The following is a 17,152-nucleotide window of genomic DNA, read 5'->3' on the forward strand; positions in this document are numbered from 1 at the left end:
ATGAGGCTCACTTCCTCCTCCTGAAGCCAAGCATGATAATCAATTAGAAGAGCAGGAGTGAGCAGAGGCAAGGGAATGAGTGAATCCACTTAGGACAGATGTGTGGGAACAATGCAGCCTAGCATAGGTTCAGACCTCAAAGGAGGCAAACACTAGTGCCACAGCACGGAAGATTACCAGTAGCTTTTTTCAGTCTCTAGACACAAAGATTTACAGCCAATCCCTGCTTCTAAAACTGCCAGTCACAACCTTATATCAGGATTGCAAAAAAACCAATAACAACCCACCGATGCACACTTGGGTAATACTATTTAAACTCAGTGAATCACACACATAAAAGAAATGAAAGAAAGAAGAGTTGAGGGGAAGGGTTTCATGGTGAAAAGGAGTAGGGATGAGATAGGCCAACGGGGGGATTAAAGGAAGGAGAGAGGAGGGGTGGAGACAAGAGGAAAGAAACCAGAGGAAGTGAAGTGGGGAGGTATAATGAAATTTATACACCTGTCTAAAACTGTCAAGCACTTCTTCAAAAGAAAAAAAGAACTAACAACCACAGAAGATGTCTGAATGTGTGCTGATCACAAGTGATTGAAAAACCAAAGACACGATGAACCTGAGGTGGTGACAGCAGGCAGTGGGTGCCGTGGTGAGTACAATGACATTGCTGCAGCCTCGGTTCTGAGCACACAAGCCCTTTAACAGACAGTGCTGGCAATGCCACCTCAGGTCAGATTTGAGAATACTTTATCTCTACTAAGCAAGTGAAATTCTTTTCTTGTATCCAAAACAACATTTCACCATGGAACACATTTTCTACTACCATTCTTTAGCAGGAGTGTATCAAATTAATGTATCTTTAGAATGAACTACGTTAAAACATTTAAAATTTAAGTTGCTATTTGAAATGTTGATATGTTTCATAAAAATTCATTCCAGAAGCTTTGGCTCAGGGTTAAGAGAGGAGTTCTAACAATTTTTGAAATGACCTTAAGTAACCTCCTTTCATTTTATACTGTATGAAACAGCACTCTCAACACTGATTATAAAAGCAAATACTAGTCAATTCTAAAAAAGACTGAAGATGGTCTTACTGTATCAAATATTTAATCAGAATTTAATCCTTTCCATACAAATAAACAAAGATAATCATCTCACTAGTATACCAATTTACTTTATTGTTTAGTGGTGAAAATTGGCAAAGATCAAAAATTGCTTCAATAAACTTTATTACTTATTATCAGTAAATGCTAGATTTGTGTATGTACTTTATACACCTATGTATCTAGGGACACATTAAAAAGAAAATATCTCAGACAAGAAGAGAGTGGTCAAGAGTTAGTCAAGGAGCCAATGAAGCTTTGACCTAGACTCAAAACCACACAGCCTTGTTGCTGTAGGCAAAACAAAAATCAACAGAGGAGGCCAAGTAACACAAAGGTTCCATTTCACCACAAGGAGACTACTCAAAAACTCAGATGTCTACCCTCGCCAGGGAATGGCACCCCTGGGTGATGGGGACCATCATGTTTTATTTTCCGTGTTTTGTTTTTGATTTTTAAACCATGTTAGCTTTTCTTCTTTCCTTATTTTACATCTAGCTTTTTGGTCCAGATTTCTCTATTCCCTACTCATGACCCTTGGTTCTCTCTTTCTCCCTGCCTCCCGGCCTCCCATCTTCCCTCCTGGTCCTAGCACAGGCCAAAGGCCATCTGAGACTCCTGATATCCAGTTCAAAGCCTCTCAAATGTGGGGACTGTAGACATAAACTTTTTCTCAGAATTTAGTGCTTTTTGTTTGTTTTTTAACCTTCCCATTTTCCTCCTTCCCCATCTTCTCTCTCCCTTTCTCCATTTCACTCCATTATGGTCTTCAAACTGACGTCCTCCACCCCACCTTGCTTTTCTTTCCTTTATGATCTTATACCATGTAATATAATTTTTTTTCACTATTGTAGGTTGTCAGCATTTTCTTTCCTTTGTTGTTCTCTGCCATGTTTAACTAGGTCTCCTTCCTTTTTTCTGTTGCTTTGGTTCTATTTGCTAATTTCACTCTGCTTGCTTTCCATATCTACCTAAGGCAAGTCGTATCTTACAGTGCACTGTACTGTCTTCGTTCTTATTCTGCTCTGAAGTTACTAGAGTCAAGGGGTGGTTGCTTTGCAGTGGCTAATATTCTGTCTTTGTACGGGCCTTACCCATCATGTGTGGCTGCTTCTTCCATAATAATCTATGGTTAGTCTTCTACCCTGAGAGTGGTGCCAGCCATTGCTAAGCCCCTGGCTGAGTATGACATATTCAGGGTATGTCAAGCTACCGAGTGACATCCCTAGTCTACTGGAAAGAAGCTATACTTCATCTTTACCAAATCCTAGTTCCTCTTGGACACTATAAAATTTAAAGGAAACAATACGGATGTCTGAAAAATATCAACTAATGAGCAAGTCTCAACACACAGAAAACACAAGAACCATGATTATCGGTGTAGCATGAGTCTTCCAGAAGTAAATAAACTCACAGTAATGGATTTAGTAAGAATGACATACATGAAATCACAGAGAATGAATCCAAAAAGATTGCAACAATGCTCAGTGAAATCAAAGAGGACATGAATAAACTGGATTAATTAAAAGAAAATACAAACTGCTTAATAAGAAAGAAGGCAATTTGGAATATGAAAGATTAATCCATTAAAGAGGAGTACTATTTAAAAAATCAAATCAAATTTTGAAAATGAAAAACTCAAACAAAACAACAAAACCCCCAAAACCCAGTAGTAAACTTAATCAGTTTAGTACGCCAAGTAGAAGACAGAAGGCCAGGGCTTAAAGATAAGGTGGGTGGGTTGGAAAACCCAAACAGTGAGTGTTTTAAAGGAACTAGATTCATGAATAAGAACTTTAGAGTTGTATCTTTAAATTGTTGCAGATACTCAATCATTTTTTAAATTTACATCAAAATAATTTAGAGTTTATAAAAATCTGCCCATTGGTACCCGCATCCTTTCCCACAGGCAAAAGATAGGGGCCATCAAAACTGTGATTAAATGAGTCAAAGAGGAAATAAATTCCTCATTTTCTCTGCAATTGTTCAAAATCCCATTGTTCTCCATGGTAAAGAAAGGTACTCTGGTATTACTAACTTGGCAATAACGCGAACTCCAGGTCCAAGTTCTCAAAATTCAGTCCCTACACTCCCATCTAAGAAGACAATCCTAAGCATGAAAGCAATGAGCAGGAAGTTTGTGGGACTAGGGAAAGTGGGTCAGCATGGCCTATATTCATCTCCCTAAAAGTCTCAGCAGCAGCACACAGGAGGGACCTGCTTCAGTGCTGACTGATGTACTGTGTTTTAAAATGATCTTCAAAGGACTGGAGTGATAGTTCAGAGATTGGGAGCACTGGCTGCTCTTCCAGAAGTCCTGAGTTCAATTCCCAGCAATTCCATGGTGGGTAACAACTGTCTGTAATAAAATCTGATGCCCTCTTCTGGCATGCAGGTATACAGCAGGCAGAATACTAAAATGAATAAATAAATAAATAAATAAATAAATAAATAAATAAATAAATCTTTTAAAATGAATAAATATTATTGTTCATTTTCCTCTTTGACTAGACTTTGGAAGCTTAGTCTGGTGCTCCACTGTGAATCTCTGCGTCTGCTTTCGTCAGTTGCTGGATAAAGGTTCTGTGATGAAATTAAACATAGTCATCAATCTGACTACAGGGCAAGGCCAGTTCAGGCACCCTGTCCATTACTGCTTCTTAGCTGGGGTCATCCTTGTGGATTCCTGGGAAATTCTCTAGTGCCATGTTTCTTGTTAGCCCCATAATGGCTTCCTCAATAAAGATATCTCTTTCCTTGCTCTCCCTCTCTGTCCTTCCCCCATGACCCTCCAGTTTCCTCAAATTCTCCTCCCACTCCCTTTTCCTCCTTCTCCTCCCCTTCTGCCCTCCCTTCTCCCCCACCCATAAAATGAGCTTCAACTAAGTCTTTAGTCCCTGTCCAATTTGCAAAAGCCATTCCTTAATCCTCTCTGCCTATTTAAACTAAATCAATTCTTCAAGGCCCTCTTCAGGTTGTATCTCATCCATGCAGCCCTTATCCCAGTTAGACATACACTCTGTTCAACTCCTGACAACACAGGTGCTTACCAGCTTCAGTATACACCATATATAGGGTAGGGACTTGAACTACTTAGTAACTGTCTCTAGAAATCTCTGTGCCCTCTCTAGCATTTCCAGGGGCTTAACTGTTTCTTGCATTATTTTTCATTTCCAAGACAGTGCCTCCCAAGGCCCAGGCTGGCCTCAAACTTGCTATGTAACTAAAGATACCTTAAACTCCAGCTGCCTCAGCGTCAATCTCCAAGTATTGAGAATCATAGAGGTAAGCCACCACATTCAACCTCTCTGGTATACTTTGTTTCTTTTCTCTGCTATACTTCCTGCTGAAATGGAGAGACTCTGCTGCTCTCGGGTCCAAGGGGAAAGAAAGATACAACTGTAAAAGTTGTACTGTCATTGCTATCATCAAGGTTCCCCATGGAGACTGGGCAGATCCTACCCTCTGTTTACTAGGGCTCTGTACACTAGTTATTCTGCTCTAAACCAGTGGTGAAAAAGAAACTCCTCATCACCTGCCCCCAAAGCATAGCACTGATGTTCTATTCTGCACTCTTTCAATCCTTACGGCTGCTCCATAAGGATAAACAGATATATTAACCATTAAAATCCAGTGTCCTATCGTTACACATCTTGTCTGCCAGAATAGTAACACCATCACAGTATTACAGTTTTAAATCCAAAAAAAATGCCCATGTGTATGATTAAAAGTTACACAAGCAAGGTGCACTTTATCAAAGATAATCTATCCAGTGTAAAATGTAGCAAGGTTAAGGATCATTAGCTAATTGTACTCTCTTTTTATTACACTGCTGGTTTTTTCATTTTAGACATTTGCTTAGGAGTATAGAAACATTTTTGGTCTAAAGAAAACAAAAACTAGAGGCTATTATTGTTTAATTCATTGAATTGATTGGGTATGCTGTACACACAGTTATAGGAACAGCATATTCAAAAAATAATAAATCTTTCAACATGTAAAACAAATCCAGATTCCACAAAACCTACGCTTGTCTAATTATAGCTTTGTGTTTTGATGTGGTTTCCTATGTAAATACATTCTAAGGCCTGCAGCTGGAATGTATTATATTAAAGACACATGTTAAAAGTTATAAAGTACCACAGGCTGGAGAAATGGCTCAGCAGTTAAGAGTGCGTGCTGCTTCTGCAAAGGGCCTGAGATCAGTTCTCGGCACCCTTTCTGGGTAGCTCACAATTGCTCCAAGGTATCTGACACCTTCTTCTAGCCTCCATGAATCCTACACACACACACACACACACACACACACACACACACACACACACATGCGTGCACATACACACACATAACACATATACTACACAACCACACACATGCACATAAATAAAAATAAATCTCAAAAGTCATCAGGTACCAAGTATTTATATGGATCTCCAAAGCAAATCTTAAGGATATTTGGTGTTTCCAAAACTATTTTAGGTTTTCAGTCCTCAAGCCAAATGTAGTGAAAAACACCACCCAGCTAATACGCAGGTAATCACTGAACTACAACCCTTGGGGCACTGGAACTTATCAATCACCACTTACAATGAAATGTGATTTGAAAATCTATAGATGATACTTACTGAGACTCAAAAATAAATGAGACACGCTTTTATACTTTTAAAAGTAGTGTTAGTCTCTGACAGTTTGAAAATGGAGGCCACACATCTGCCAAACTCCTCAGCACAGCCAGAAGCAGTATTTTAAAGGCATTGCCATTTTGGACAGCATCACTCAGAGGTTCTGTATTAGGTGGTGCCACATAGGGTCAGTGGGATGTAGGGACTTCTTTGCCCATCATTGCTGAGTGTTTCTAATGTGGAAGTTTCAGAGTTTAAGTGCTAATGTACAATGACAAGACAATATAGAAGGCCAATTATCCAATCCTTTATCAAAATTGTACTAAATGTGAATTTTAACAAATACAGACTTTTCCATTTTTCTAACATGTACAAAGGCTAAAACCCAGGATGTATTTAACCTTCATAAATAGTTTTTCTTCTTAACTGTTTAGGAAGAACATTTTAATCTGATAAAGAGAAGAAATCTATGATAAGATTTATCAAAATAAGTGTGTATACAGGTATCAGCCAAATATGTAGGAAATCACACAGCTTCTTCTAATCCACCGGTTTCCCCAATGTGTACATTTACACTGTGGGCAGCATTTTGTTTACACTCCTCCTGAGCATGATTAGATGCAATCTGTTGAAGGCATACATCACTGGCCACTCTCACAGTGGGGAAGAGCGAAGACTAAACGTTTTCTGGCTCTGAAACAGTCTTTAAAATCAGGCCAGAGTCTAAGATGCTCAATCACAGGCACCAGACGAGTTATTTCAAGTTTCACTTCTATTTCTTAAATGATAAGGCTGTTGCTATTTGGAATTAGATTCGTATACAATTTTGATGTCACATTTCACTCATTTATTTATCAGCAATTCTGTCAGGTTGTCATCTGATCGACTCCTTTCACCTTTTCAGTCAACTTCCTGATACGCATTACTTCAAAGTAAAGAGAAGTAAAGAACATAGACAGAATAAAGATGAATATATGTCTCATGAGTGAAATACCAAATGCTGTGTTTACAGGGTTTGTTTTTGTTTTGTTTTGTTTTGTTTTTTTGCAAAGAGGATTTAGAAATGCAACATAAGAATCACTATTTGACTTGATATCTGGAGAACCACTCTCTTTTGCACGACGCCAAAGGGCAATGCATCCATCAGAGAGCCTCTTACTGTCATCACACAAGCAATGTCCCCACGATGACAATGGAAACATCCCAGGGACTCTGTTAAACACTCCTTCTTTTCAACAGAACCTCCATTGCAAGAAGACAGGTCCCTGGAAAATCATTTTGTGATCTTTAAATATTTAAAGAAAAGCAGAACTTCTACTTTCCATTGTATATAAGAATTATTTCTTGAAATGCCTCCATAAATGTAGGCCTTGGCATTAAAAGCTATTAATTTTACTGGGAGTGAATCATGAGACAGCAAATGTCTTCACATACCACTAGAAAACATTGCCCATAAAAGAGAATGTCCCTGCGCACACTCTGAGAATATACTTTCCTTAAACATAATTCAAAATTTCTCAAGGAAATGGGATGGAGACAGTTCTCTTCCAAAGGCATTCACACTAAATAAAATTAGTATAGTTTTTTTTTTCTATAATATATCACTTTGGAGCAGAGTCCCTCCCACCCAGACCCCCTATACATAAAACAAAACAAAAATAATTTCTAATCTCCTTAACAATAAATTTGAATTCAGTTCTAATTCCAGGTCAAACTGGCATTGCAAAGTTTATGAGGGGTCAGGATAAGGAGACGCTTTCATAATGTCTGAAACCAAAGATCAACAGTAAGGCCACTCACAGTGCATGTGAATTAGGACACTAGCAAAGCTCCTTACCTAGAGTTTACAAAATGTCTTGGTGACAGAGTGAGGTCATTCTGTTGAAGTGATACTCAACACAGATGTAGTGTTTACATGCAAAAAGGCCATCTCACGCCAACGATTTTAGTTTGAAGCTTTGGTGCTACATAAATCATAATTCAGTAAGCCAGAAACAGAGTATTATATAAAACACAGAAGTTCTACAATGCCATATGGCAACATAAGAACTGTCTTTCTGATCCGAATCCCTTTAAGGAAGCTTCTGGTATTGGGAGATACAGAGGGAATGGTTCATTTAGCTGAATATCTAGTCTCTGAAAAAGAGACCTCCCATGTTATAGTCAAGCACCTTTTTGACTACTCCTCTCTCCTCCATATTCTGCCTTCTCTGCTCCAATTTTGCATGGACCACTTTTCATCTTTGGCATGGTCCATGAGAATAGATAAGATAACCTAGCCTCATAGTGTTCTATACAAATGTGCGAAGAGTCTTTAAAAATACATATATGATAAAAGAGACATACATGGATCTAATCTGCATGGGAAGTAGAAAAAACAAGATCTCTTTAGTAAACTGGGAGCATGGGGATCATGGGAGAGGGCAGATGGGGAGGGGGGAATAGGTAGGGTTGCATAGAAAATTATATAGCTCAATAAAAACAATAAAAAATGCATATCTGAGAAAATGTGGATCCTTCCATTACCCAAGTAGTAGTAATAGTCTTGGACTGATTATTGTGACAAATACACTTCTGTATTTTAATCTCTGTTTAAGAATATCCAGGGATATTTATAAGCCTTTCTCCCGCAATCAGCTACTCTGTTAATTTAATAAATACTTTTTGACATTTGGTAAATATTTATGTTGTGTCTTATTTACTAGAGATTGACCTACGGCTACCAGAAGCTTGTAGAAGACAATAAATAGTCCTGAAAATTTAAGTAAACATTCAGCATATTGTCTAGATTTGTATCCTGACAGAATGGCTAGGGTTAGCCTGGCCACACAGTCTGCTGGATTCCAGGAGTTTGGCTGGCCCATTCTAAACCATCCATCCCTGGATGGTTTCAGCAGTGTCCAATGTGCAAGTGCTGTCTGCTCGGAAATATCATAGAACTAATGCAGTGTCGTACACTTGGCTGCAACTTCTCTGTCAGATGCAGAAAGACAAGGTTGACCCTTGGCTGTCACTGATATTGGAACTGGGCCAGAAGAACACTGGAACATTGGTCTTCCCACTGAGGCTGACCTACTTCCTAGTCTTTTCTCCCATGCCACTGCAGAGAACGATTGGCACCAATAACAAATATCTACAGCTCATTATCATGAAGTTTTCCCATATCTTGCTAAATGGCATCCTGGAGACTAAGTTCAGATCATCATTTGCTGACCAAGACCAACGGGCTCTACCCATTCAAAATGTTCAGATGTGTTTCTTCAGATCCCTGTTCTTTCTTCTTCTGATTCATGTCACGGGTTAGACTAAAGGAGTTTCCATAAGATAGAAATGTTCGAAGGGGACACGATTTTATTCTATATTGCAAGTATGGTACTACTGGGTTTTAAACGCATCCACTTAAGCTATAATGCCAAGAGCTAGACTTATTCCTTGTTTGTCTCTTTCCATGCATATTAACACCCGGGTGAACTTAAATCAAGAAAAACATCGCCAACAAAGAAGAAGCAATGGTGGAAGTTCTGGAAATAGGTGCCAGTGAATAAAATAATCAGGGTACTCTTTCTGGACAGTTTTAGCTCTTCTTCTTAAATGAATTTTACTAAACAACACATCCTAAAATCCCATCCCTTCCTTGCTATCTGTAGAAGGGTCAAAGGAGATACACCCAGTCCATAAACTACTTCAAAGCTTGTCTGCTAACGAAAATTCAGAGTTTAGAGGAGGGCCCCTACAATTTGAATGTACAGGAATACTCACTTGTTTTGCCTTTGTCTTTGAGATTGTATCAGAAATGGGTTTCTTTCTTTCCTTTACTGCAGTTTTAGAAAATAATTCCTCAAATTCATGACAATCTATGGAGGGCTCTTCAATTTTCTCCCAAATAAGTGAAGGACTGGAGTCTCTAAAATTAAGCAAAAGAATAATAAAAGGGCCACCCAAGTCCTATATAATGATGAACCAAAACAAAGAGGATGAAGAAAACAAACGGGGAGGGAAAGCAAAAGGAAGATAAGGAAGAAATGTTTTACCGAATGAATGAAAAAGTTACAACGTCATTTATATTAATAAGACATTTGTCCAGGGATGATTTTCTGACATACTTCGTTATCAAGTCACTCCATGACAACACCAAAGCACAGTCTCTGTCAGAATGGGCTACATGAGCAAGGAATGCTTGTTTCTTTACACCCAAGTTTGATTTAACCTACTAGATTATTTGAGGGTTAAGACAAAATAAACCAAAACCAAACAAACAAAAAAATTGTATCTACAAGCTAGGTAAGGCAACATACACCTTTAATCCCAACTGAAGAGTCAGAGGCAAGTGAACCTCTGTAAATTCAAGGCCATCTTGGGCCACACAGCAAATTCTAAGCCTAGCCAGGACTGCATTTTGATATCTTATCTCAAAATTAATTAATTTGTTGATTAATTAATGCACAAATACGGTATATATGTGTGCATGCCTGCATGCATATATGTGTGTATGTATGTATTTATGAATGTAAGTATGTACATATGTATGCATGTGTGTATATTTCCGGAGCTGGAGAGATGGCTCAGAAGTTGAGCACTCTTTCTGTTCTCCCTGATAATCTGAGCTCAGTTTTCAGCACCCACATGAGGCAACTAACCACCATCTGGATCTCTAGCTCCTGAAGATCTAACACCTCTTGTAGCCTCCAAGTATACCTGCACATGGGTGCCAAACACACATACATGTAAATAAAGAAAAAATAAAAAATCAACTTTACAAAGTGTCTATATTCCTAAGAAAATGCTCTCTCTATGGACATGGCCACCCACTGGTCCACAGTCATTTTTCTTCTTACTACATCCATGTCCGTGCAGTGCCACTAAGAAAGAGTAAAAGTTATTTATAAAAATCAAAATAATAAAACATAACCTCATGTTCTGGACCTGAAGAATATGAGTTTGACTACAATTTAAAATGATTCATCAATCTATAAAGCGAGTTTGACTACAATTTAAAATGATTCATCAATCTATAAAGCGATAAGACATTCGTGCAGAGAATGGACTGGAAACGGGAGTTGGGGGACTCAACATACCTTCTCCTGCGGGGATTTAGTGAAAAGAAAAAAAAATCAATACAAGACATGGAAAGGGATGCTTTTTCTAAGTGCATGCCACTTGATTCAAATACATCAAGGAGTTACGTTCAATTAGAATAAAAAGGACTCATGGCATTTAAAAGTGTGTTTCCCACCTTCTCCCCTGTATTTAATGACCAAACCCCTCAGCACTTTCTCCAAGAATCAGATTATGTGTCAACAAATAGTATGTGACCTGAACACTAGGTGAAAAATATTAGTTTGAGATGGTCATTGCCAACCATGGCCATGTGACTTGGCCTTGTTTCTCTAGAAGTGCCAGGGCATTCTCAAAGTTATTTTACACACATAGTTTGGGTAAGTTTTGATGTACAATGTTTCTCTAGAAAGACTTCTTATGAATAACAAGAATCATAATGCAAGTTTGTAACTTTTAAAGCTGCAGAACTTATCCTGGAGAGTTGGTTTGCCCATGGATTCAATTTATATTTTTTAAGCCTTTAGTCAGAAATAGAAACTTTTATAGGTGTACTTAGCATATCTTAAATTTCACCTCCCCCACAAAGTTCTACAGTAAGGGATAAGCTTACTTTGGAGTTACCTTTTACTATGGAGTTGAATTCTTGTCCAATAGAGAGGCTTCATTGGCCGGCAAGGCTCAATTGGCTGCTTCCTAGCCCCTCTGTCCTGATTCATCCCCAATCCAAATAAGCCAGTTGGCAATGGAGGAAAAAGAAACCCACACACTTGTGGTGCTGGTAAAGCACTCCTCCCAGCCTGTGAGGAGAGTGAAGGACCTGAGCCAGGCAACAGAGGAGGTGGAGGGACGCCTGCCCCAGGGGGAGGTGGGGCTGGAGGAACCCCCATACCTGGGAGAGGAGGAGGCGGAGGAATAGCAACTCCAGGGAGAGGAGGGGGAGGGGGTATACCCACTCCAGGAAGTGGGGGAGGTGGGGGTATTCCCACTCCAGGGAGAGGAGGGGGTGGGGGTATTCCCACTCCAGGAAGAGGAGGGGGTGGGGGTATTCCCACTCCAGGAAGTGGGGGAGGAGGGGGTATTCCCACTCCAGGGAGAGGAGGGGGAGGGGGTATTCCCACACCAGGGAGAGGAGGGGGAGGAGGTATTCCCATACCAGGGAGAGGAGGGGGAGGAGGTATTCCCACACCAGGGAGAGGAGGGGGAGGAGGTATTCCCACACCAGGGAGAGGAGGGGGAGGGGGTATTCCCACACCAGGGAGAGGAGGGGGAGGGGATATTCCCACTCCAGGGAGAGGAGGGGGAGGGGGTATTCCCTCACCAGGGAGAGGAGGGGGAGGGGGTATTCCCACTCCAGGGAGAGGAGGGGGAGGGGGTATTCCCACTCCAGGGAGTGGAGGAGGTGGGGGAGGGGCTGGCAGCATTTCTGTTCCCTGTAGACTGGTAGATTGTGGGGCTGTTGTACTGGGCAGAGCAGGCACTGTAATGTCAGAGAGACAAGGAGGTGGGGGAATCGCCATGCCCAGGCCAGGCATGAAGCTGGAGGACTCTGTACAAGGCAGAGGTGGTGCAGGGGGGATAGTACGGCTGTTTTCCAAGGAGGACAAAACAGAAAGTTCATGGCTGGTTTCCAACGTAGTTTGCAAAGAAGGGTGGAGGGGCAGTCCTTGGCCATCAGACCCAGAGAGAGAGGGAGGAAGAGGATGGAGTTGTGATGTACTCGGCGTGGCTGGTTGGGCCTCAAGCTGTACTGATATTCTCCTTGGAGACACAATCAAGGAAATCTCGGAACAGAACTTTGCCTGAGGTCCAGAGGGTGAGGGCAGAACAACTGATTCTCCAATTTCAGCTGCAAGTGGGCATGGTGGACCTTCCGGCCGTGACTTTAAAGGTGCCAGGGTCAGGATCCCACCCTCTTCTGTAGGGGAAGTTTGTATTGATTTGGCCTGAAGAGTTCTTGGAAGCTGTGCCACCTTCCCATGCAATCTGAGCGCATCCAGACCAGCTTCTGCAGAGGCTGGGAATCCATTCTCCAGTCCTGGAAGGCCTCGGGGCCCCTCGGAGTCCAGGGCTGGATACTGCTTTTCTAACTCCGCTATTTTTGTCCGCAGATCCTCAATGGTTTGTTCCAGTTGTTGAATTACAGTTGCCTGTCCTTCAGACTTCACATCGTAAAGTTCCTGAGAGACAAGGACAGGCACCATTGTAAGAGAGTGAAAAAACCCAAACATCTAAAGAATGGGGAATTCAACAGTCACACTGGGACTGCCTCTCCAGAAAGATCCTGTCAAAGAAGATGTCTACCGAAATTTCTATGTCGATCCCCTTTTCCACCCTCCAATTTTAAAGGTGGCTTCCACATTCTCCAATGGGATCCTAGGATCCTTGGTATGTCTCACCTTCATACAGTGTCATTGAGGATGGGCAACTGTGGCACTTAGCTTTCAACGTCAACTTGTCAAAAGCTAGAATCACCTGGGAAGAGACTGTTACAGAGAAAGTGTCTATATGTCAAGTCTGGCTGTGGTCCCAGAGTATGGGAGGGCTGTCTTGATTACCTTCATTGAGGTGGGATGCAAATACTCACCCTGACTGGGCTCTGAACTGTAGATAAGTGAAGAAAGCTATCTGAGCAGAAGAAAGCAGGCAGCAGGCGTGCCTCCATTCAGTTCTGTCTTCACTGGGGATATGGCCTGACTTGTTGCTTTGAGTTACTGCCTTGACTTCCCCTCAGTAATAGACTGTAACCCAGAATTAGAAGACACATATATCCTTTCCTCTGATGACTTGCTTTTTGGTCAAGGTGTTTCATCACTATGACAGAAATAAATCTAGAACAGGGAAGAACATTCTACAAGACATATTTTTACCTCCCTTGCTATGAGTTGATGCTATTGGGATGTTTTCTAGAGACTTTACAATACTTCTGAATTTTAAACGCAATCACTAAATTTTCAATGTGGTCAAAGTCTCCAAGAAAAATAAGGGAAGAACTATTGAGACAATAAAATCATGGATATATACACTATGAATATATATCATAATCCTGATATCACATTCACTACAATTTAATATTTTACTCAAAGCATTTCAATAAGTTTCCACTGATGGCCCTCCAAAAGCTATGAAGATTGACTCTTTAAATGGGCTGCACATGCTTTATGTAAACTTAGGCACACACTCAAACCCTCACATCATCAGTTTTCAACAACATTCCCACAAAAGACCAAAGTATTAATATATGAAAATGGTGGCAGGTGTTTTTTAAACAGTCCATGGTAAAAAGAAATTTCTATTATAGACAGTTTTCTTTCCCATTGGATCAATATACCAACTCCCATACTATAATTATGATGCTAATAAACACAATTAACCAAAACACAAAACTCTCCCACACAAGCTCATCTTAACAAGGCTTTATCATCCAGCCTTTCCTTGTGTCACTGGATTACTTAAACATGGAGATTATCCTCATTTTCCTGGAACACTGGCACAAGTGACTTTGAAATAGTGAACAGGATTTCTCATGTTATCTTGGTATATAACTAGATTTCTTACTTTTTTTTCTGTCTGTGACTATAGAACAGGTCCCTTTAAGATAGCTCAGCAAAGAAAGGCCCTTATCTAACAAGCGGAGTTTCACCTCCAGAACCCACATGCTAGAAGATGGGAAACTACTCCAGACAGTTGCCCTCTGCCCTCCACAAGCATGCTGCGACTTGCATGTGCCCACACACATAAAATAAACAAAGAACGAGAAACCGAAAGTCTAAGTTCATTGATGAATGAAATGCAGGAAATAAATTACAAGAGAGATTTTTCCAAACCCAATTCTTAAATCATATGAACAAAGCTAATTCATCTTCATCACCAATTTAAATATAATCTATTATTATAAAATCATCGACATCTAGAAAACTAAAGTGAAAAAAAGGAAAATGATTATATTATGATGGCCTCACTCTGAGGCAGCTATGACAGTCCTTCCAACAAAGATTCACACCGTCACATTCACAGACCATCTACTCAGAACACCCAACAAAAGCTACTGACCGCAGGAATTGCAGTAGCAGCCTTTGGGAGTATTTGCTGATTTTAAAATTCTCTATTACAACATCAGCCAGCAAAAGATACAACAAACAAACAAGAACAAACATATTGCTCACGATAACTGGTACCAGACTGTTGTAAGGGTTCACCTTGATCTGACTACAGCCATCTTGTGTCCCAATACCATGATGACTCCTAAATCGCCCCCATCAGCCTTCCCTCAATAGTTTCCCAGCACACTCTAAACAGACAGGAACACTGGAGTGGTATGTGGAGCTTTATGGCTGGGCCCTAGTGCCAGGAATGTCCCTGACATTGATATTAGTGTGAAATAAACCAGGTGTACTCTGACTTGGATGAAGCCCCTTTTGACTTCACCAACATATACAACTTTACTTGTGACTGTAATCGGGGGGATTTGTTGCTCTCTCTGCTGCCCAGGCCCACACTTCTGAGTAAGTATCTAATAAATTGTGACCCTCAAGCTGTCTCCCCCCTTCAGTGCCACAGCATCCTGGGGCCAGTTCTCGTCCTGGGACCGGACTGCTCAGAACAATCTCTTGAGTGAAATCCACTCTACACAAGGTTTTAACTGTTGGCTCACCCAACCAAAAGCTTCCTTCTTCTGTTTATAGAAATGGGATGAATGTGACATTTACAGATTCCCTTGTAGTTAGGTTTAACCTAGAAGATGAAGGCACGGAGAGGCTAGGAAGTCGAAAACGCTGAGAGCCACACTGGGTACAACGGGAAGGATTCGGAAACTTGAAGCTTCTGTGGGACACAGTTACAATTTGTACTCTGGTTTGTGGCTATCACTCCAAGGGGTTCAGGTCTCCGGGTCAATTAAGAATCAAAGCTGAAGCCAGGCATGTGACGCATACCTTAAATACCAGCACTGGTAAGGCAGAGGCAGGGGGATCTCTGTAAGTTAGGGCTAGCCTGGTCTACAGAGTGAGCTTCAGGACAGTCAAAATTACACAGAGAGAAACCATGTCTCGAAAAAAAAAAACCTAAAAATAAATAAATAAAAACAAAGACGGAATTAAAAGCTGAAATTTTCATCTTACATGAACATTCTTCAAACTTTCCCATTCCCATGGCTCCATTAAAACATCTTATTATTAAGCAGTGATATCTCGTGTGTTCATCTTATTCAGCACCAAAGCCTAACTGACAGAAAATATGCCACTGTTTCAGACTTAGTTGTGTGTGTGTCCAGAACAATATTTAAAAGCAAAGGGACCTTATCATTTACTTATTCTAGGCTGGGGCTCAGCAGTGGACTATTTGCCAAGTGTGCATAAAGCCTTAGTTGTGAATTAAGTAATGAAGAAAAAGTTTTATCATAACAGGGAGCTATATAAATTTCATATTTAAAATTATTTTTAGTTAAAACTTTTGAATAAATAAATGATCCCATGAGACATGATTCAAATGTTCTATCTTCACCTTCCCTGATGCTAAGAAACACTACAGCTTCTGAAAGATGGGTAATTTCCCCTCGTAGGGCATTTGTATTGTGTGGCTTTAAACATCATGAGATCATTGCTAACCTAACTTTGGCAGGGGTCAGATTCTAGTTATAATCACCGCTTAGAGCACAGGGGATAGTGAGCGGTGGTGCTTTAGGAGAAAGGGGGAGGATTTGAGGCTGAGCCAAATATTGTATTGAATTTACTCATCTATTTTATGTATTTGGTGATACTAGGCACTTAACCTCGGGCCTCATACATGTTATACCACTGAGTTATACACGTAGCCCTTGCTCAGTGGATTTGTCTTCCATGTTGAGGCAGAGTCTCACTATGCTTCTCAGACAGACTTCGAATTTCCTCTGCAATCCAGAGAGTCTCTGAATTAGTAATCCTCCTGCTTCAATCTTTGAGCTGAATTGCAGTTGGGATAATGAGTTTGTAATGCTGGGCCTACCTATCCATATTTAATTTAATAGTATGTAGTATATTTTTATGTCTTTCATTCACTTTTTTAAATAAAAAGAAAACTAAGATACTTATACATTCTCCAAGCTTCAAAGATTTTTCAAGTGTATAACAAAGAAGCAGAACTAAGACATGACTGAGAAAAGCGATAAGAGAATAAAAACCCCAAACTAAATCTATGACAAACATGGTAGTAAGCTGAATGGTGCCAGCAGGTCCAGGGTTAAGGAATTCTTGAAGGTCTTAATAGACAAGAGATGGAATGTTTCTACAGAGAACTTTGTTTCATACAGATAAGTTTATAGACAAAGACAAAGGAAGAAAAGTTGAGATGAGAGAATTGTCTACTTCTTACACTATTTTTGCTTCATAGAAATAAAAA

The 17,152-nt window shown here is 40.3% G+C and overlaps 1 protein-coding gene across 2 annotated transcripts in view; it reads right to left on the reverse strand.

Moving 5' to 3' along the window:
• Positions 1-17,152, reverse strand: part of Fmn2 (formin 2) — a 279,413-nt gene that overhangs the window by 185,975 nt on the left and 76,286 nt on the right. The window contains exons 5-6 of one of the 2 annotated variants that reach the window (XM_087906102.1): positions 11,402-12,957; positions 9,482-9,626 (exon numbers count right to left, since the gene is read on the reverse strand). The exons of the other annotated variant lie outside the window; for it this stretch is intronic. Coding sequence (XP_087762228.1) covers positions 9,482-9,626; positions 11,402-12,957 — 1,701 coding nt within the window. The remainder of the gene's footprint in view (positions 1-9,481; positions 9,627-11,401; positions 12,958-17,152) is intronic. 2 annotated transcript variants of the gene reach the window in all.

Source organism: Myodes glareolus, chromosome 5 (assembly GCF_982192425.1).
Source record: "Myodes glareolus chromosome 5, mMyoGla1.1, whole genome shotgun sequence".
NCBI classification, from domain to species: Eukaryota; Metazoa; Chordata; class Mammalia; order Rodentia; family Cricetidae; genus Myodes; species Myodes glareolus.